The sequence below is a fragment of the Argiope bruennichi genome, chromosome 7 (assembly GCF_947563725.1).
Source record: "Argiope bruennichi chromosome 7, qqArgBrue1.1, whole genome shotgun sequence".
NCBI lineage: Eukaryota > Metazoa > Arthropoda > Arachnida > Araneae > Araneidae > Argiope > Argiope bruennichi.
The window spans coordinates 107446667-107469924 of NC_079157.1; the positions used below are offsets into that span (position 1 = coordinate 107446667).

Here is a 23258-nt window from a genome sequence, read left to right on the forward strand (position 1 = left end):
ATAGGTAAACAGAGATACAGTTAGACAAGATAATAATGTCATTAGTTACAAGAACTTTAACACAAAACTTTGAGAAAGAGAGAAAAGCATAGTAGGAAAAGAAGTGCGACAAATAAGATAAATGCATTTAATAGCTTCATTTTATATATGCAAATGAATACAAGAATCACTATAAAATTTATTTATGCAATAACTGATAGAAGAAATGAAGAAATTATATAAGAAACATCATTTCTAAATTATGATTTTTTTGAAATACAAATAACTTAAATCTAACTATAAATGGGTCAGCAAACATTCAAAATAGAAAAAGTAAATGTTGAAGAAATTTTTTAACATATCAATAATTAAAAATATACATTTACAACTAAGAAAAATTTGAAGGAGTATTGCAAAAATATTAATTATTTTCTCATCAATATAAAAGTATATTACATGAAAAAAGTATTTTCAGTTCTATTAATCAGTATGAGTAATGAAGCTCATTTTCTAAGAAAATTACTGCTTGTCTAACTTGCTTCTGGGCATATTTAACTTAATTAGTAAAGTTTACACATTAATTGGTTGGATTCCAATTTAGCAATAGTATCTTGAATTCTAAATTTAAATTCCATGAAATTCATTTTAAAAAAACAATTGTTGACATAAATATGTCAATTCAAAGATACTCAGATCACAAACTGAATTGACCTTCTATTGCAATGCCAGACACTGCAGTTGTACAAGCATTGATTCAACCTTTGATAAAAAATTTCTTGTTAAAATTATGCCTTTTGGCAGCACCAGCTAAAACATGAGAACAGGCATATTGTGTCAAAGATACATATGGCTGCATGTGTGAACATATTTCATATTAAAAAAAGAAAAGAAAATCATAATTTTTTTTAATATGAATTATGGAAAAACAAAAAGCTTATTTCAAAATATTTTAAGAATTGTAAGTATATCTGTTTTCAAAATTGCATTAGGGGGAAAAAAACTAACACTGGCAATCAAAAAATATTAAAGATGTTTACTATGTCCCAAGGAATGAAATAGCAGAAGAAAGCAAATACCTTTTAATATTACCATGAATAAGAGGTTTCTGAAAAGCAGTATGAAGATAATTCAAACCTTTAGCGATGCATTCTGCAATGTGACTTCTTTGAGACCATGTCAGGGGAGGTGTTTTGTTCTACATCAAAAAAAAATATTTAAAAAATTGTATGGTTTGGTTATATTAAAGAAAAAACATTTTAGATTTTCAAAAGCAGAATGAATAGTTCCACGTACTTTTAACAATAATCTGTCTTCTAAGGACCCATTTACCATAAATTGATAAATTAAACAAAGATTCTTTCCATCAGATGAAACAGCATAAAGAGGAAGTATATAATCATAACGCCTACTAAAGGGCAAAACTAACTTTTGTAAAAGAATATAAACATAAAAAATTACAAAACTAATAAATAATCATGAGCTAAAGCCAGTTTACAACAATGAAAAAATGAAATACACTTCAATTTTATCAAAATAACACCAGGTATTTAGATTTTTAAAATTAACTATTGTTATCAAGTATTAAATATCATTAAAAAAATGTTAATATAAAATACAAAATAATGTTACTCATTGAATCCTAATCTTTGTGCTAAGTGAACTTAGTTATTTATGATCTTAAAAAATTTATATGAGAAAGTAACTATAAAAATAATAATGAAGAGAGAAAAATTAGTGCATGATAAGGTTTTAATACTTCAGCAATCAAAATTTTTTAATGCTCAATTCTAAAATAGTTCATTTAAATTATTTGATATATATGAGATTAAATGAGTAAAATATTCTTTTCATCATAAAGAACTGATTACATTCAGAAAAGCATGGCTCTCCATTTTAATAGCTTGTTTTTAAAAGCTCAAAATTATCAAAGCAAACCTGGAGCAGCAGTAATTTTGCCAAAATTTTCTTGTATATTCATTAACTGTGTTCTATTAACCGTATGCCATTAGTGAACAATAGTTATTAAAGAATTTATCAGCAAAGGATCTTTGCTGATTGATTGCTGGAAATCAGTTATTATAAAAGCACCAAATCACTAAATGTATACTTTTGATTTTTTTTTTTCACCAGTTGAAACCATAACTTAACACAGAACTACAATTGAATTCACAAGATAACATACCAGATTTCATATATTTAAGTAGTTGTGCTTTTTTTTAAGTTATTGCATTCATATGTTTGTGAAAGCACAGACTGACGAATGATCAACCCATAAATGGATTTAGTTCTAACGATCGATCGATCGTATAACATAATACATCTACAATTTAGACGTTAAATATGTGTAACAAATCACAGAATTACATCATAAGTGACTTTTGAATGGTAAATGTGAATAAATATAATTTCAAAGTATCAGAAATAGATAAATTATATCTATTAATCTCTATTACAAATTTTCATTTTATTTCAATGTTATTATTGAAAAAATTAATATCATAGTTTATGAATCATCAAAATAAAATAATATCATAAACCGAAGTTAAATTAATTGTAAAATTGCTTAAACTCGTAACAAAACTCTAGACCAAACAAAATAATACCCCACTGATATATATGCTATTGGCCACTTAATGTCAATCAGATTAAAATTAATTATAATCTGAAATGAGCATAGAAATAAACTTTCACATTTTTTTTTCTGCGATTTGAAAAAAAAAAATATTTGATGATAATAAAAAATAAATAAACAATTCAAACGGGCAATACTTACATCTTTACTGTATTGAGTTCTTTTAAAAACCGTTTTATACTCTCTAACTGTTGAGCTGCTTCATCTCTCTAAGAAAGTATAGATTGATGTTATATAAGTTATCCTACAGATTAATCTTATTTATTGAAATAGAGTGGAATTCAATTAATTGGAATTCTGAACTAAGATAATGTTAAAGTATCTATAATTCAAAATTAATTCTAGATCAAAAAACCAAATAATTATAAAAAGATAATTTTTGAATTGTGTTAGTAAAATACGTCAATAATTTGTGCCTTCATATCTGCTTTATTCGGCATAACGTGTTTAATAAAATTGGCCAGAATACAGTTTATTTATTTTTTAATAATCTTTAAAATTATGAAATTTTAAATTACAATTATGTAATATAACTATTAAATATATGAAATTAAGCTTTTCTGCTAATTTTAATCAAAAACTTGATATTTTTTTCTTGCTATACTTTTTTCTAGACCTAGTTTTTTAAAACTTGAACTTCTGGATAAATCAAATTAAGTTCCAAAATATTAAAAACAACAAGAAAGCATTGATTTTCAAATTGTCATAATATTTTCATTGCAGAAATATTTTTAAAATTCTGTATGAACTTCTACATTTTGTATTCTCATTTATTCCTTTACAATTTAACAGTTTGTACTATTAAGATTCAATCAAACTAAGATCTCAAAATTAGTAGCATAAATTATAGGGAGATAATGCAAGGTCTAATGTATTATATGGGATATCTTGAAAATTAAATGATTTTTGAATGAGACATTTAAAAGAAATTTTTAATGCAATGGAAAATTTATTCAGAGAAACATACAGAAATATTTAAAAATGAAAAATAATTTTACAAAACAGATATTAGTACTATAGCATAATATGACAAAATAAGATATAAAATATATATGGCAATATAATGTATATGTATGACAATATAATAAGACAAAAATATTTAAAAATGCTACTAATAATAAAACTGCTTCATTGTAATTCAATGGCAAATACAATTTATATAAAAATTTACGGATTTTTTTCTCTTTCTTCCTACATCAAATTTTGAATTTCCAGATTTATAAGTAAAATCATTATATTTCCTAAATTTAGTTTTAAAGCCAATGCAATAACAAGCAATTTTTAACAAGCAATTAACATTCATGTGCAGATTTAGATATATTGTCTATTCACACTACACAAAAACACAAATAAAGTATAAAACAACAAAATTTTTCCTGATACAAACAATACCAACTAAAAACAAATTATTGAATAACCTTTTAAAATCCCCTGAACCATTCTCTAGTGATTAACAGTTCCTACAGACATGATAAAGGCTTGGAATAAAAAAAATAAAGTTGAACTTCATAAAACTATAAATTGCACTAAATACCAAGAAATGAAATAAGTGATTAATTGAATAATAAAATAAATAAATTTATATAAAAAATGTTTGAGATATTAAAATAATGCAGAGTTATTAAGCAAAAAATTAATCGATCTCAAGAATGATAACAATCGATTGTGAAAAGCTGAATCCTGCATTTTCCGAAAATGGGTCATAACAATTTCTATTGTCTCTAAGATATGTTATTGTTCTTGCTTCATCCATTACTTGAATTAAAATAAAATCCATCATGCACATCAAAATGAATGCTAAGCAATATTGATAACTACTTTCATATCCTCCCCCTCCACAAAAAAAAAAAAAAAAAAGTTAAGCTTAGCAATTATTTTTAAAAAATATAAGCCCTAAAAAGTACCTAATGTTTTGAAGTGATACAGTGAAATATAAAAGAATTTTCATTAAATTTTTTAATTATATTTCTTGATTTGCTACTTGTTTGAAAACATAAATAATAAATATTTCACAAATTAAAGTTCAAAATTATTTCAAAATATACTAGATTTTCATTCAAGATAATTCTCCAGTTTTAGAAAAAAAAGATCAGAACTATAATCTTTATGTAAATAAATGGCAAAAAATTTAAGGAATTTAGTAAGGATATTACAAAGAACCCTGACATCATAAATACAATAAATTGTAATTAATAATGCACAAATTTATACATACAGGAATAAATTTTTTGACTGCAACATATGTTCCTTTCCATTCTCCTCTATGTACAGTTCCAAACCCTCCTCTACCAATAAATCGCTCTTTACTGAAATAATCAGTTGCTTTACAAATGTCTCCATATGAAATTTGCTTAATATCTTGCAGACAGTCTTCTAGAGAACTGAGATTCAATGCTGCAAATTAATATGTATACTATATAAAGAATGTTCTATAAATATGAGTACAAACTTTAAGTTGGGCTAGGGTGCATCAAAAGGGTTGAGAAAAAAAAACAAGACAATGTTTCTGGTCACAGCAACATATGATTAAAAACATCATCATATACTGCTAGGAGGTCCCATTCATGACAGTGTTGGGGAAGAAATATCTACTTTTTCACTCTAGTGGTAGTCACCTTAAGAAGAACACAGAGCATTATATGAACAGGCAGCTGGAAGACATTCTTTTTATGTACAATTTGGCTGATAGTGATACCAAAACAACTCAATGCAGTAGCAAAAACAGTTCCCAATGAGAGTTGTTCTTGACTGCTGAATGTTTCCAAATATGCATTACAAATCAAGTGAATACAAGTCCTTAAGAGGTAATAGGCATGGTGAAATAAGCTACAAGTTAATCATATGCCCTCCATGAAACAGAAATACAATATACAAGTCATTATTACTGCCAAAGGTGGGTGTCTCCCTCTCCCCCTTAAAAAGGAGGGGGGAGACACCCATAGCTGCTGTTGTGTATGCAACACTTGTCGAATCTGGTTGTAATAAACATCTTGTCTGCTGCAGATACTCAAGTAAATTTTAATGTTTTGAACTGGGTCAGCCAATCAATAGTTTTGTGAATGCAATACATTCATTATTTGCAATGATGGAAACCTTGGCCATTTTTTGCAATATTTTCATATGGCATTATCTACTACCATAATATTTCAGAACAATATATATATATATATATATATATATATATATATTTCTAATCATCTCTGTTCTGTGTTCTTTCATTTCTTGTACACCTAATATCACTTCCCCAAGATGTTTGTAGATTGCTAAGCAATTCTCAATCTTTTTGGTAAGCTCTACCTTTTTTTAAGTACCACTTTATAAATATAAAATGCCAGAAATGAAATAGAATTCAAGACAAGATAATAGATCATGAAAAAATAAGAAAGAATAAATATTCATATATAAGTTACAAGGTGCATACTGCAAGAAATAATACAACAAATCAAAATCGCTAAGAACAAAATTAAAATAAAATTTTGATGAGTTAAAATAATAAAATAAATTAAAATAATTTATTTTATTATTAAATTATTATAATTATTAAATTATTATAATTATTATTATAATTTATAATTAATAAATTAAAATAAAATTTTGATAATTTATGAAGCCTTCATATGCAAATTATTTAAAATCTGCAGGTTATTTAAGATCTAGCAATGCACAAAAGTTATCATTAATTACCTTTGTAATATTAAATTTTTAATAAATATTTCAAAAGTATACTGAAATATTCATCCAAAATGCTATTGCTCACTAGAGTATTGCTCCTTTATAATAAATAAGCAAATCATAAATATTTTTTTGGCTTTTTTTCACTCTTTTTTTTCTTAATTGGTATTAATGTAATAGAAAGAACAAAGACCTTAACTACAAATTAACAATTCAGAACTTGATATTAATAAATAACAATGATTGATCAATGCATTATTACCAAATATATTTGATGCATAGCAAAAGCCAACACAAAACTGAAACTAAACTACACAATTTTGCTGAGAGTAATATATGCATATGTTAAAATGACTATTAAACAAGTCATATAATCACATATACAAGTTATTTTTTGACATTACAAAACAACTTTAACTGATAATGGAACTTGTATTGACTTGGACATACAAATCTAGCAATGAATATCTTAAATCATCCAAGTTAACTTTCATGTTAAATGCACTACATTGATTGGAAATTGATTTAATATTTTAAATATATAGCTCATTCTCAAGGAAAAAGAAGAAGAATAAAATTATTTGAAGGAGGTAAGATTAGAAAATTTCAATTTTACCACATGCTCCACAGCAAGCTAACTGTTTTTGTGATTTTTCATAAGCTATTACTTCAGGCTTAGAATTCTACTTACTGTCTTTCATTTTTTCAGATACGCATTTGGTCAAACCAGATTCTTCATAACTAGAAGCATTTGTTTCAAAATTGGAGTATTTTGGTGACCTGGAGGAAAGAAAAACAATCAAGCTCTTGAATTTGTTCCTGACAAGAACCAAATGGAGTGTGTATTTAATAAATCAAGCAAATTAAGGAATTCTCATGGCGTAATTTTTCTAGAATCAAAGTACACATCGCTAAAACAAATTTTGAAATATCAGAGTTATGATTAAAAATTATAATATGAACTCTCTCTCTCTCTTTATTAAATACTATGCTGTGCACAAATGAATTGATTATAAATTTTCATCACTGATATTATAAAATTAAAAAAAACTTATATACAACATAAAAGACAATTACAAATTAAATTACAATTACAATTCTGCTCTCTTCATACTACCTATTTATGATGACAAAGTAATCAAACATGTACTGAGAAAGGGAAAATGTGATGAAACAGAAAAGAGGAAATGATGAGCAGATCAGAAAGTTACATGAAAAAGTTACATAAGTATGGGGAATCAATAATGTACATAAACATCAATATTCAACTGTTATGAAGTTTCCCTGCACACACAGTGAATTTTTGAAACTGAAGTGATTATCTTGTAAGTTAGCAGACAATGAAAATTATAAGTCATTATAGTAAAGAAAGTAACATTTTTTAAAAATAAGTATAAAAATAATAAATATATAATTTTGCTTTAATGAAATGGAAAATTAGGTGTAAGGAGTTTAATTTTAAAGCTGTTCAATATTTCTTATTTAATTATGGTTGATAATAAAATATAACCATAGATTTCTATATATGTTGCATAGTATGTTGAAAATTCTACATATGGCCTCACACAGCATAAACAATATAACGAAATACATATTCAATTCTCTGGAAAATTCTTTCATCCAGAGTTACCAAAATCCAACAGTAGTTGGATAAGAGATTCTGTTGTACATAAAATTATAATAATTTTAAAACTTTTAAAAAGAATATGTTATGAAGGTTTTGCTGTATATCTGACAATGGCAGAGCCACAATTAATTTTAAAAAGAAAGGATAGATTTAATTATTAAAAAATTTATAAATAAAACTTTATAAAACATTAAAAAAATATTATAATATAGCACAACACACATAGAAAATCCTGAAGAAAAAACAATTTTATTTTTGCCAATCAAAGAGATCTCAATTGATAATAAACTTATAATTAGGCTAAGATATTTCAAGTATTATGTTTTAGCAAGAAGCTTTATTATCATTTGAGGCAACAGTCACACTAAAGCCAGCAATTTTTTTTTTTTTTTGGGGGGGGGGGGGGTAGGGTGGATCAGAAAATGCAGGTAAGTTTTTGCTCAAGATCAAGAATACAGATTAGGAATATATCCAAAATGTTTTCTTTGGTGTCAAAAAAGAAAAAAGAATTTTAATGATTTTAACAGAGATTTATTTAACCATGGGAGTCATAATTTGTACAGTAGAGGAGCAATGATAAAATAACATTTGTTTACATTGTGATATGAGACAAATTTTTCCTTTCAGTGATTTTACTATGAAATTTTGATATGGATTTCTTCGACATGTGTAGATTTAGGAAAAATAATATTATTTATCTTTAAAAGAATACTGTAAGCTTTAGGGATTTTTATCTCTTTGCTCTGAATGTGGGAAATGAAAAGTCAGTTTTCTAAGGTACATGTTAATTAAATAAAAAAGTGGGAATTGAATAAGGAAATAAGAAAACATTTTAAAATGAAATTAACATTAATGATTTTAAGATAAAAATTAGGAAACTAATTAAAATCCAAATTAAATTTCAAAGAGACACTTCATTAAAAACTATTTGATGCTAAAAGTTTACTTTTTTATATCAACTCCTCTCGAATGGCTCTGAGAAATATTAAAATCATTCATCTTAGAATTGAAAAATGTTTTACTGAATTCAATATTCAGATTTAGACAATCGTGATTCAATTTTGAACTAGTGGAAAAAGTTTCCTTTTGCTTGCCAGGTAATCCCTCAGCTCCTGATAAGTGGCCCTGTGCAGAAGTAGAAAGTGAGCTACAAGAAGTAGTCACAGGAAACTGAAAAAAAAAAATGCAGATATCATTTAATATATATGCTTAAATTTGTTTGATACATACTATATTATGAACATTAACTATTCTTATTTTAAATTATAATAAATGGCACTGAGCATTAGGAAAGGTAAATTTCTGAAGTTAAAGAAAATAAATTTAATAAAAACACTAAATTTTAAAAAAAATGACTAAATGTACCATTTGGTTTTGCAATATTGATATAGCTAATTGAAAGAAAAATGTGAATGTGCCAGAATCTAAACTTTTGAACATCATTATTACTGAAAGGGAAGTGTCTTTACAAATTCAATAATCTAATTATTTGAATAAAAGCAAATTAAGATTTTAACTGTGCTATGCATTTACCTTTTCAATTTAGAATTAACAGAGTAAAGTTAATGAGATGAAAAAAAATGGGGAAAGGAAGGGAAGCTATTCACATAGTTAACTGAAATTCATTGATAACAAAGTAACCCAAACAAGAAAGTTGAATATGTTGCATTGGCTGTCATCTTTTTCCTCATCTCTTAGTATTGTAGTTCCTTTGCAATAATTTTTTCAAATACAATATCATTGCATTAAAAAAAAACTCTAAAACCTTTTAAATATTAAATTTCAAGAATTACCAATATTCTTTTGTCCTTAATGAGCATTTTTTAAATATAATTTTACTGTGTTAATAATCAAGTACATATGTTTTTTTAAAAATGCCATAATAATTAGTAAAGAAATAATTTTTTGAATTTATATTATTCCACATTTTTAAAAATTCAACTGGAAAAAAAAATCAAATTAATCTCAACTCCAGTAAATATTCCCCATCATCTTTTTTTTTTTTTTTTTTTTTTTTTTGTAAATAATGGTGAAATGCAAAAACTGAAGCAGATAGCTTTTTTTTTTAAATGTATTAGTGGATGCACCATTAATCAAAGAAATAATACTTGCTTCTGTGTTAATTATGGAAAGGCATTTATAAAATTAACAATCATCTATTGACAGAGCCCTAATCATAACAAATCAATTCAATGTTGCTGTTATTCTGTTCATTGTTTGAACCTGACAGGCTTATATCTCTGGGACCAATTTTCATTTTGAATAAATCATTATATAACACAAAATGTCAATTGCTCGTTATCAATTATCTCGTCAATTGCTCAGAATGTCAATTGATGTAAATAAAATTCTATTCAAATTTATCCACTAATTAGTTTATTACTTGGCAATAGCCCTTGGTGACCATCTAGAAGATAACTCAGGTTGATTGAACTCAAAAATTTTAGCTAAACTGCATCATTCATTTGCTTTAAAAAAAAATTCTTGCCACAATTATTCTTCAATAAGTTGGTCATGATTATGCTCCTTTTTAAGTAACAAAGGAGTAAATTGTAAGTCTTATTTATTGATATAAAATTTAATTTGATTTTGTTTCCTAGTATGTCTTTTAAACTTAATAGCACATATTGACCTAACACACAGAGTAATTATAAGATTACTTCCATTCAGAGTTTTATCAGCAACAATTTCATTTCATTAAATATTATTAACAAATGCTCTACATCTTTAAGAAAGGGTAAAAAAGTACAACACACAGTATTGTGTTCACAACTTACTTCTGTTGATGCAGGTCTAAACATATCATTAGCATTTTTTAAAGAGCTGCTTATTGTTGTTGAAGCAATGTGATCAGTTTTCAAAAAACATTGGTATTTCTCGTCAACTAAAACAAAATAATATATTGTAAATATCTAATATTTACAATAAAGACAATAAAAGAATTATATTATTTACCATAAGGCTTTAAAACTGTCATAGCCCTTTCATGATCCATTTTTTCCAACATTGTAAATAACTGTTTTACCGTTCCTTCTCTTTCACTGTATTTGTTCAGAAGCTCCCATGTCGGACTTTTATTCTGTAAAGCAGCTTGCCTCATAAAAGCTGTCATATCGGTTGACATGTGGATTCTACCTAGAATAAAATGATATTCACAACTATTTTATTCATCAAGATTTCGGAACACGCAATCAATAACATATCAAATGCAAAATGAAAGTAATATGCCAAAATGGAACTGAATTAAGAAAAACCGGAGATTTTTAAAAATGATTATAATACCCAATTCTTCCCATCGTCTGTCAGTATCTAGAATATCACACAGTTCCCTTCTAAGTTGAAAAGGGAGATCTTGGAAATAAACAATACTCTTGCTATCCATCGATTACATTTGTTTGGATTTCGCTCATTAGCGTCTCAACTGTCACTTATCTCTATGGGATAGACAAAGCTATCTTAAGCCGTACCACATAGAAAGAGAATTTCTCCTTGTCTGGGAGCAAGCAGTATACTTCCTGCAAGTTAGAAGATTTGAGAGAGAATTCATGAAAACGAAACGCTGCCCACCAATTCCCTCAATACAGCTGAAACTATAATTCTGATGAAATTATATTGGTCCGACGTGAATCTTTATCTGTCTTCAGTAGATTTATCAAGGCAAATGATAAGCTATCTTCAAACAGCACATCAAAGATTAGGTAACCAGAAATCCGATGCAAAGCACTTCTACTCATTGGGAGCAATACTTTATACCCATCATATACACATATCGAATATGAAATAATAATAATAAATAAAAGGAGAAAAAACAGAATAATAAGACATGAGTTATTTGTACTGAATGCAAGGTGATTAAGTAGATGCCAAAAATGATTGATTACTGTAATGGAATGTGACAAAGCAGAACCAAGTTAATTTATCTTCGAGTTTTTGGAGTGAGATCATCATAATATAAAATATATTCTATCTGACTCGATGTATAGATATTTTAGAAACCCCCACAGAATTGTGCAAAAATATATTTATTTTCCCAGCTTTCATATAACATGACTAGCCATCGTAGAACTTTTTGCCGTTTCCCGCCGAAACTGAAATTGAATTTTGTTCTGTGCTCCCTACTGTTCTACTTGGAGAAATTCGGCTTCCAGTAATTTGCTGAGACCGGAGACAAGTCAGATGCGTCAGAGGCGCGCCTGAAGGTGATTGGACAAATGCAAACCTTACACATTCAAGAGAAGTGAGAGTAAGAAAATAATTGCTGCCCGCATACCTGCTTGAAATGGGTTGAAAAGAGAAAACGCTTCTTGACTTTCTCTGGCCAACCCTTGACTTGGAAATTTTGGGGTTTTCCGTTATTGAAGAGAAGGCGGAAGAGTCTAGTTCTTGCAATGGATACATAATTGAAGGACGAAGGAATAGTTCATTGACCACGTGACGGCCGCTATCGATTTATTTACAAGATGATAGGTATTCTGCAATGGTAATTGTTTTATTGAAAAACACTGTCCTTTAAAACTAGAAAATAACTTGTGTCTTGCTTTAGAAAGAATGAAAAGTAATTTTTAAAGGTAGAAAAGAGACGATTTTTCTTAAAGTTTTCATATCCATGAGAATCAAATGAAAATCAGATGACCCTCAAAACAGAAAAGCCGATGATGATATACTGTGGCCTTGTTGTGATATTGTTTCATTCGTCCAGTAACTATACATTCGATTCTAAAAATTAGATTTTATTCGTCAAGTAAACTACATAGACACTAAACAACATCATTCTTTAACTTTCAACAATGGAAGAAAATCATATGATCAAATATTTGATGAAACAATTTTCGGTTCCATTGAAAACAATGAAAAAATTATGAAATATACTTAAAAATATTTTTAAAAAGTTAATTGCATCTAGATTATAGAATTTTATAGCAACTGAATTGGTGTCATTGAAAAGATAATTTTTTAAACTTTAAAACGGAGTAAAAATCATTTTTGTGCAGAAATATTTTCAGAATGTATTGTCATTAATTAAATCATTAATTAAAATTTCAAAAAATGCCCTCAGAGGTTCACATTTCCGCCCTCATAGTGTAACTGGGCCAAATTTGGTAGCTCTAAATTGAACAATCTGCAATCTTGGTACCCATTTTTTTTTTTTTTTTCAGCCTCTTCATGAATGACATCCTACAAGATAAGTCTTTTTTTTTTTTTTCTTCTTCTTCTTTTTTTTTTACTTTGTGCCAAATTGGCAGTATTGTTTGTCTACAGACTTAGCAGAATATTGGAAAAGTAGACTTGGGAAATATTGGAATATTATCTTGTAGGATGCCATTCATGAAGAGGATGAAAAAAAAAAAAATGGGTACCAGGATTTTCCCTTGAGAAACGTCTGCTTAGAGTTTTCTGTGACAAGAGTTATGGTTTTTAACTAAAACAGTAAGGTCCAAAAATATTGCCTGCAAACGCGAATGTCGGGTAGGTTGGAGTCATAATCTATCTATATCTATATACTTATAATAAAGCTGAATGTGTGTGTGTGTGTGTGTGTGTGTGTGTGTGTGTGTGTGTGTGTGTGTGTGTGTGTGTGTGTGTTGGCGCTCTACAGGTCAGACCATTCGATCTACAGCTACGAAATTTAGCACATCTATACCTCCGCGAATTTTCTAATTTTTAATTAGAATTTTAACTAATTAAAAATTAAACGTATTTTCGCCTTTTTTTGTGATAACTTCCGAAAATATTATCGCACAAAAATGATTTTTACATCAAGTTAAAGAACAAAAAATTATCTTTTAAATGATAACCATGTTTTAGTCCATAAATTAAGTTCCTTTTTGTTTTTGAAAGTATTTTTTAAAAATATTTTAGCCATGTATTTTTAACAACTTGTTTCGCATAAAATAAAAATAAAATTTAACCTGCAAGAGCACGTTACGCGTGCATGGGGAAAAAAATCATCTTTTATCAACGAATTGCCCTCACATTAACAAAAGCTCAAATTAAAAAAATAAGTTTAACTTTACTGCAAACCTAGAAAGGTGTAATTTTCACCACGTATTCGCATGAAAAGAAATAAATAAGAAATATAAGATTTTTTAAAAAATAAATGCAAGACAAAGTTTTCCATGATTTTTTACAATACTTATATTATTAATTCAATAACGAATGTTTTTATCTTATAATTCGAAAAATTGATATAATTCTTATAATTATATTTATCTTTCGAATGTTATTTGAATTCAATTACGAATGTTTATCTTTTTTCTAGATCTTCTGCTCTGTGAATCATATTTTTAAAAAATATTCTTGAGACACTAATATTTTAAATAAAAAGAGTTGCACCCAATGAATTAAAACAGTCACTAAAACTGACTGATTTATAGAAATTTAAATATCACTATTTAATTTTTAAAAAATGGGCGGTTTTAGATCATTTCATTGACCAACTCAAGAATATTTTACCCCAATCAGCATCAGGGATTTCTCAAGATTGATTGGCCTAAGATTATGAAAATGTTGATAGTTCTAAATTATTCTTTTCCAAACTTTATAAATCAATCAGATTTGATAGCAGAAGATAGAGTTGTTTATTTATTTGTTTGAAAGTTGAAGTGTCAAGAATATTTCGCAGAATATGATTCCTTAGAAAAAAAAAACTGTACAAATTTAGATTTTATAATTTTTTCAAGCATATTTTTAGAGCGAAGCAAAATAAAATATTGTTATTCACGTCATTTAAATCCTTTTGAAAGTAAAACCCAAGATTGAATTTTATGATGAATCAGACATTTTTGCTGAATAATTCTTCAGATATTACATAAATAATGAAAATTATTCTGTAATGCATATAAGACTTAAATGCTGAAAGACTTTTTGAGTACTTATATTTAAAAATGCATATGGTAAAAAATATTTTTTATACTAATTGCAGTTCAATCATTTCCACTGTAATTTAATGTTGAAATTTCACGGGAGCTGACAGAATATTAGAGAGATACATAGTACGTTATGGCTTAAAGCCTTTATAATAGTATGAATGAATTATATGACTATCAAAATTCGAAACTTAAAAATATTTTGTTGAAAAAGCTATTAAAAACAAATTACATGAAATATTTAATTGAAAATTTTAACAAGCATTAAGAGTGGCGAACAGGCTGGTCGTCAAAGGCGGCTAGTCTATACTTATTATAAAGCTCAATGTGTATGTGTGTGTCGGCGCTCTACAGGCTAGACCGTTTGAAATTCAGCTACCAAATTTGGTAGATGTATACCTTGGGTGTCGGGAATGTGCACCTGGGGTCCCTTTTTTTAATTTTTAATTAGAATTTTAATTATTAATTAAAAATTAACTTTCCCGCCAAAAAAATCTTCATTTCCCCACCGCGAAATGAGTAAGGCTTCAGTATTTTTTCCCACACTAATGAGGTTAGGCTTAACATTTTTCGATCGATTATTTCAAACGATTCTGTGTATTTCCTTAACGTTTGATGCATTTAAAATTAAACATTGTTAATTATTAGACCTTTCAGATTCATTCTAAAGTACTTTTGAATTAAAATAAAATAGAATAAAGGAAATTAAAAATTTCTAATCTGCATAGCATTACCCTAAATGGCGTAGAAAAATTCACGCATTTGCGTTGGTAAACTGGCGTTGAAAATTCAAACATGTGCATAGTGTTCTGATTGTTGACAACTATTATCAACGGATGCGGACTTGATTTAAATTATTTTTAGGTTAGTTGTATGCTTTTGTAATTAAATTCTATTTATGTTAATTATATATTTTTGTATATACTTATAGTTTTAAGTACATCGTTTATAAGTAGTTTCTTTTACTTGTTTTCGGTCGATTATTTTTAACAATTCTGTTTATTTTCTTAGTGTTTGATGCATTTAAAATTAAACATTGTTATTTAATCGCTCATGATGAATCTGAGAAAATTTTGTTAATAAATTCTTGAGATATTACATAAATTAAGAAAGATATTCTTTAGTGCCCATAAAGTTTAAACGCTCAGTGACGCTGTTTTCAGTAATCGTATTAAAAAAAATGCTTTGTTTCAGTAAAAAATATTATTATATTAATTGCAGAGTAATTCTTTCCACTTTAATTTAAAGCATAAATTCTACGGGAGCTAATGAGAGAGATCTATCAATATTACGTTATGACTGAAGACCTTTATAATATTATGAGTGAATTATATGACTATCAAAATTTGAAGTTTTAAAATATTTTGATGAAGAAGCTATTAAAGTAGGAATTGCATAAAATATTTAATTATTAAAATTTTAACGAACATTCAGATTGGCGAACTGGCTGGTCACCAAAGGCGGCTAGTTGATAATAAAGATGAATGTGTGTGTCGTGTGTTGGTGCTCTACAGGCTACATTATTTGACTTACAACTACTAAACCTGGCACATATACGCTTTGAAGTGTAGAATTGTGCTCCTAGGTTCGATTTTTTTTTTTTTTTTTGAAAATTTAACTAGAATTTTTATTAATTAAAAATTAAACTGAATTTTTTCGTTTTTTCATGATAATGCCAGAAAATATTATCGCTCAAGAATGAACTTTACATCTTTTCAAAAGTTAAAACATTGTCTTTTTAATGATACCAAATTAATAGTCTTGCAAATTTTTGTAGAATTTTGGCAATTTTTAAAAAATAATTTCTTGCCTGATTTCCGACAACAGATTACATTATTTCCCTGAGATTTAAGTCGTTTTCATTGTCTCATAACATACTTAAACTCCTAATTTTCTTCCTATGTTGGAAGCTGAAGTAGAAGAATTCTGTTTAATACCTGTGTTTTTACAAGATAAATGCTTTTTAAAAAATTGAACTTAGAATATCGTAAAATTTAGAAGATAGGTTAACCGGATATTTACGTTTTTAATAACACTATGATGTTTAGGGACTGTCTCCATTAGAAAGGTTTAGGTATACAATTAACAGAACTTAAGACAGATAATTGTAGTAACATGGTTTCATTGTAAGACAAATTCGTGGGATCATGGATATGAAGTTACATCTAAATGAAATAAAATATAACCAATATTCCCGAGGAGCCACATAGTGAAGAATAAAAAAAAGTGAAATCATAAGACCAGAAAAATTAGATTACTCAAAATGGCTGCGTTTTTAATGTTACTAGGATGTCAATGGATTTGATTCTATTTCGATACGCATTGAAAAAAAACAGATATCAGGTTATTAACATTATATGACTTTGATGTATGTCATGATTTTATGATTAAAAATATTTTCTTCGAAGAATCATGAACATTAAATTTTGCATAAGATATTTAATTCAAAGCAAAACTACCCATTTTCCCGCCGAACTAGCTGGTCACCAAAGGCGGCTAGTAGATAAATAAATAAAAAACATTTTACACAGTTATCAAAATAAAAAAAAAAGAAGATTAATCTAGAATAAATCATTAACATGTTAAAATGAGTTGAAATGTGAAGCCAAATTATTCAGCCATCTTACATTATAAATCATTTTATTGGATGAGGGGCATATGGTCGGGCCGATAAGTGCCAAAATCCGCCATTGGTTGGATCTTTACTTGGTTTGAGCATTGGTATTATTCTGGTAATTTTCTAGAATGGCGTTATAAAAGTAAGTTTTAAAATAAAATTATGACTTAATTTTGCAGTATATTTATATCATCAATTCTTGGGTGTTTTCAAAATTTTTATTCTTTTTATTTAGTCATTTATTTACTAAGCATTGCCTTTTAAAAATATTTATTTAAGGGTTTTTTCTACTAAGAAATTTTTTAATTGATTTCGGAGCTATTCTTTCATTAAATGGATTATAGACACTATTTTCCTAAAATTTCATTTCAAAGTGCTTACTAATTTTACTTTCTTTTTATCAGATTATGTGAAATAACAATTTTCTGAGTTTTGGAACATCTTTTTTTACTGAGTCATTTTGATCTATTCCAGAGAATTTTATCACTAGGGCAAAATTACTTTAGTTGATATTGACAAGTTTTCTGATTGTGTTCATACATTTCTTAACAAAAAATATTTTGGACTCTGTTGTAGTTTGGTCAATATAATTTTCCCGGATTCGGTTTGTTTGTTTATTTCTATTTGCTTTGAGCAATCAAATGTGATGGGGGTCATGATGGGTTTTTTTTTTCAACAATTTAGAGCTGTTAAAATATGCATCTATAATTTTATTTGTGACTTTTTCACTTTGAGTTATTTTGGTTAGTAATGACTTTTTGTTCACTGAGAAAAATTTGTGTAAATTTGAAGTCAATTTTAATTATAACTGCCTTATGATCAGATTACAGTTCGGAGAAGTTAACAGTATGATTGCAACAGATGTTTTTGGTAGGACCAAAGTCGTTTGTTGATTCTGAATTTCGTATCTGGTGGATGTATTGAGACTAACTTTATTTGCCATTGAAATTAATATTTTTACAATTCCAGGATTTATGAAGGACTTTGCATTCACCATAAGCACTGACACTATTGTATGAACATAAAGGTTTTAGGCCTTGCGTGTAGGTATTTTGATATTTGCAAGGGACACAAATAGAAAAAAATAAAGATGGGTGGTTGCAGTTGATTTTGTATTTAGATTTCAACTATTGTTAAAAAGATGTGTTTAATTTGTCGGATATTCAGCTCTATATGTTTAATTGCGATATCGATGAAAACACTTTTCCTTCTGTGATAATTAGGAGCCATCATTTCTAATAAATTGATAATTTTGAAAAATAGATTCTTTACGGTTTTTTCTTGGTTTTGTTTCGTGAATTAAGAGATGAGTAATACCTACATGATGTATGATCTAGCATTTTTCCCATTATTGCATTCGCTTTCTAGAAGAATATTGCAAATTGCTTGTTGCTTCTGATCATTTTTCTGTCGGAAAGATTTCATGCCAAATTCTCCATTAGAATTTGTGTTATATTTTTAGGAATTTCTGTTTTTTTTAAATTAATTAACTTTTCACAGCCACTCCAGGATGCTTTACAATCTTGTTTATTGCAGTTTTTGCATATAAGTTTTTTTTAAATTTTAATCAGAATATCGCATTTTTAGTGAGAATGTTATTGTCATGTTTTGTACATTGTGCTCTCATCTGTCAGTTCTCTGCAGCATGATGAAATAAATTACAATTAATTCTGGATCTTTGAAATTATTTTAAATATTAAAAGTATTGTTTAATAAGAAAAAAATAATAATTGTTTATACAGCTTGGATTCGAATTTCGATGCAAACAGTTCAATACTACAAACGACACAGCCACTACACTAATACAAGGACCGAATAATATCACCATTAAGTCTCCTATTCGTAAATAATTAGCGAGGCTGGAATAAAGGTATAATACGTTCTTACAGCAGCATTTCAGAAAGAGACCGTATTGTTACGAAATTTCCGGGTTCGTTTGGATAGTGGAAGTTATATGGTGTGGAGAACGCTCAATCAGCAGGCGGCAGTAGAAAAAAAACAACGACGTTTATTTATACGAAGACTCACAGGACAGCACAAAGACGACAACTATATGCAGCACAGAGAAGACAATTATCTTCAGCCGAGACGTGCACACAACAAGACTCTACTGCAGACAGTAGCGCACAGCTTAGTTCAGCACTAGCTTGACTCCGTCGCTGCTCTGCTAATCTCTGGAAGACTCGTTCTTCACCGTCGATTCCGACTACTACTACGGCAGCTGCAGACTGTCTCCTTTTATAGGTCTCAGGAGGTGGGGCTAGAAGCCTCTCAACCGATCAGGAACTTTCGAGGCGTATCTAGGTTGCTAATGGACGGATCGGGAAAATTCTTGATGTTTCGGGTATAATCTATTTTGGCGCCAAAGTCGTCGCCAAGTCGCCAAATGGTTGCCAAGTTTGTCGCCAAGCTCTGGGACCTCCGACGCCACCCCCGGACTCCGTCCAATACAGATTACTGTAAAACAGTCTTTCTGATGATGGAACCAACTATGCTGGGAAGCAGCATCACAGACTCGTAACAGTATTGAATTCAAGAATATTTCAAAAATTATATCAAACATTAAATGTTTCACTTAACAGAAATTATTTATAAATTGATTTCTTATTTTCAGAAAGAAGCAAAAACATTATTTACGAGTATAAAATAAATAGAATTTTGAATGAAATCGGTGCTAAAAATCGTCCCTCACCGTTTTAACCACCAGAAAAGATTTACCTCCTTATTTCACACTTCATTTCAAAATTTCATTCCCAATATCACAGCTCAATGAATCGATAAACAAAAATAGTAGTAAAATTACCTATTTTCAAAAGAATGGGAAATTATTTATTTTAAGAATAAAGAAAAAATTATTACAGAATGACGGCATTTCAACTGTCGATGCAAAGTTAGTCTTCTATCAAGGACTGTAACCACTACATCAAGACTTCGCCTCTTGGTTTTCCCGCACAAAATCTCTTTTTCTTTTGCTCGTTCCGTTCCAAAGTGAATAGCAGAGCTGGAATAAAGGTTACTTTTACCTTTACCAATGTTGCCAATACATTCATTTGTTAGAGTTTCAGAGATAGGTCAATATTGAATTTTATAAAAATTTTTAACTTCATTTAAAAAATTCATTCGCAAAGTGACTACATATTTTCTCAATCAGTTAATAAGTTATTTTATGATTTCAAAATAATATATTTGTACAAAAAATATATTCATGTAGGATCTTGATTCGAATCGCGTATCCAAAAAAGAATCTACGGTCACTCGTATTTTTAACCACTGGCACAAAACTTCGCAGCTTTGCTTTACATAGTAAATCTCCCTTTCATTTTCTCATTCCGTTCCAAACTGAATAAAAAATCTAGAATAAAGGCACCATACATTCCTGTTATAGGATTATAAGGGCAAGTCAATTTCAGGGGGTGAATTCTAAACATGTGAAGCTTTATATGGAAACTTATAGCCTTATTTAGCAAAACATTCGCAAGTCTACAATTTTTTTTTCTTTTCAAAATAAGACATAAAATATTTTATGAATATAAAAACAGATTTATGAATGACGTGTATTCGAACCAACGGCGCAAAAAAAATGACTCACAAAATTGGTTCTAACCACTGTTTCCAGTACGTCCGAGGAGATATGGCGACGTAACAGTTCCAGAGATCGATTCGCCGCTTTCGTGCAATCGCAAACCTCACAGTCGAGTTTGTCCACCCATAACCCAAGTTGTTCTGAAATATTTCTTTACTTTTCATCCTTTTTCATAGAAGAAATATCCACCCCCGAGCTCCCGATGTACATTCCTCGTTGGTGTGGTGTGGCAGTTTGGAGATGGGATGAGAGCTCAGGTGTCGCCCTCGTCATCTGACCACGGTTCAAAATTACGAGGTCCGGCCCAAAATAGTCCTAGTGTTGCTTTAAATCGGGATGTTAATATAACTAAAAACTAAACTATACCCGATGTATATTAACACTCCATCCACATATTTACATCATTCGTTTGCCCTATTCTCATCACAATAATTAGTCATATCCGTCGACGGGTTCCAATTCACTTGTGCATCAGCAAATGCCAGAATGGAATGCAAATATGGTGCAAATAAGCATTGTAGTTCAAATTTTATGGTTTCCCACGAAAATGCTTTTTTTTTTTAAACATTCTTTCAGTATTCAAGATTTTTTCAAAAAAAAAAAATATTTGCAGCATACTTCTATGACTCAACATGTGTGTGTGTGAAACATACAATAAGTGCAAATTTTTATCCAGTCTTTATTTTACATGATATACTCATAGTATTTAATTTTTAATATTTAAAAAGGATATAGGATTTTTTTTTTCAGTTTTGAAAGAAAATTATTGAATACATAGAAAGTAACTATTAAAATTTCACAAATTTTGTATAGATAACAATACAAAAATAGTATAATAATAATACCATTATCTTCTTATATCAATTTAAAATTTATATTAGACTTCATTGAACTGAATATTTACATAATGCTATAATATTAAATAGTGTTTTTAAATTATTATTTTTAAAATATTGTAAAATTCAAAATCTTTTTTTAAAAAATCCATATACGAGATTTTACGGTTGCAGAATTTTAAAATGTGTTCTCATTCAAATTGAGATTAAAGATCAGGTAAAATGATGGACTGCTCTAAAACAGATTTACCTAACTCTTAGGATTTAATTTCCAAAGAAAATAAAATTGATAGCCCTATAGATGAAAATGAAAGTAGTAGTGTAGCTGAAAAAAATAACTCCATTCTAGGGATGACGAATATTTTCAGAGCGGTTATTACGTAACCAATATCAAAAAGTCACAAATACAAGTGATCAATACTTTTCAAAGAGGGGTGTGATTCAAATCCTTGATACGATCTTACTGATGATATTTCGATTACAGGTTTTGGATCACGATAGAAACTAACAATCGATACGATATCACTGAAATTTGCCGGATCGGTGACTTCACTGGAAAGTTACAATCGATACGATCTGTCCAATGGAAGCTCTCGAAAGAAATCTGTGATTGGATTGAAAAGTGAACGGACCGGTTATTGGAATTATCGTATCGTATCATTGAATTGCATATCACTGAAATTTATCGGAGCGGTGATTTCACCGGAAAGTGTGAGGTTTCACTGGAAAGTGTGAAGTCACCGCTCCACTTTACGGGAGTGCCCGATATTCGTATTTGATGATGCACTATTCCATACAGATCATTTTTAATTGCTCGTGACATGATTGACTTTGATTACATGTACTCTGTTTACTGCTGGCGCCATCTATTGGTAGAATATAGGACTAAAGTAAACATTTTAAAGAAATGACATATATTTTTAACTCATCTTTTCCAGAAAATGGCTCACTCTAATAAATAAATAGTTTTGAGAAAAAAAATAAAATTTAAGAAGTAACCTGAAACAGATATATTAATTCAATCACACCTTAATTAAATTAGTAAATTAAGTATTAATTACAATTAATAAATTTTATATTTAATATTAAGTAATAATTTTTAATTAATAATATGATTGAAATAACAGATATTTGGAACGCATATTTAAAAATAACAATAGCAATATTATTTGTTATTCAAAAAATCGTGGATTATGCATCTCTACTCCGGGCTCTATTGTTGATTTGTTAATGGTCCATGTTAATGTAATTGAACCCTCAATAATTCTCTTTGATCCCGAAAATGGAATGCCGATGGAATTGCATTTGAAATATCTTTATAAAATCTGTAGAAACATCAATAAATTTGTTGGAAAATATAAAATACTGTCAAATTTCTTTCATTAACTCATTATATAAATTGTTGTTTGAACATTACTAATCTTTTTTTTTTTTCTAATAGAACAA

The 23258-nt window shown here is 28.4% G+C and overlaps 1 protein-coding gene across 5 annotated transcripts in view; it reads right to left on the minus strand.

Moving 5' to 3' along the window:
* The window catches only part of LOC129976188 (uncharacterized), a 37871-nt gene extending 26324 nt beyond the window's left edge, over window positions 1-11547 (minus strand). For 2 of the 5 annotated variants that reach the window (XM_056089628.1, XM_056089631.1), the window contains exons 1-9: window positions 11193-11547; window positions 10866-11045; window positions 10688-10794; window positions 8857-9080; window positions 6975-7063; window positions 4827-5005; window positions 2753-2820; window positions 1273-1387; window positions 1056-1174 (exon numbers count right to left, since the gene is read on the minus strand). In XM_056089628.1, coding sequence (XP_055945603.1) covers window positions 1056-1174; window positions 1273-1387; window positions 2753-2820; window positions 4827-5005; window positions 6975-7063; window positions 8857-9080; window positions 10688-10794; window positions 10866-11045; window positions 11193-11292 — 1181 coding nt within the window. In that variant the 5' untranslated portion in view covers window positions 11293-11547. The remainder of the gene's footprint in view (window positions 1-1055; window positions 1175-1272; window positions 1388-2752; window positions 2821-4826; window positions 5006-6974; window positions 7064-8856; window positions 9081-10687; window positions 10795-10865; window positions 11046-11192) is intronic. The other 3 variants (XM_056089630.1, XM_056089629.1, XM_056089632.1) reach the window with 3 other exon arrangements.
* Between the last annotated feature and the right edge of the window lie 11711 nt (window positions 11548-23258).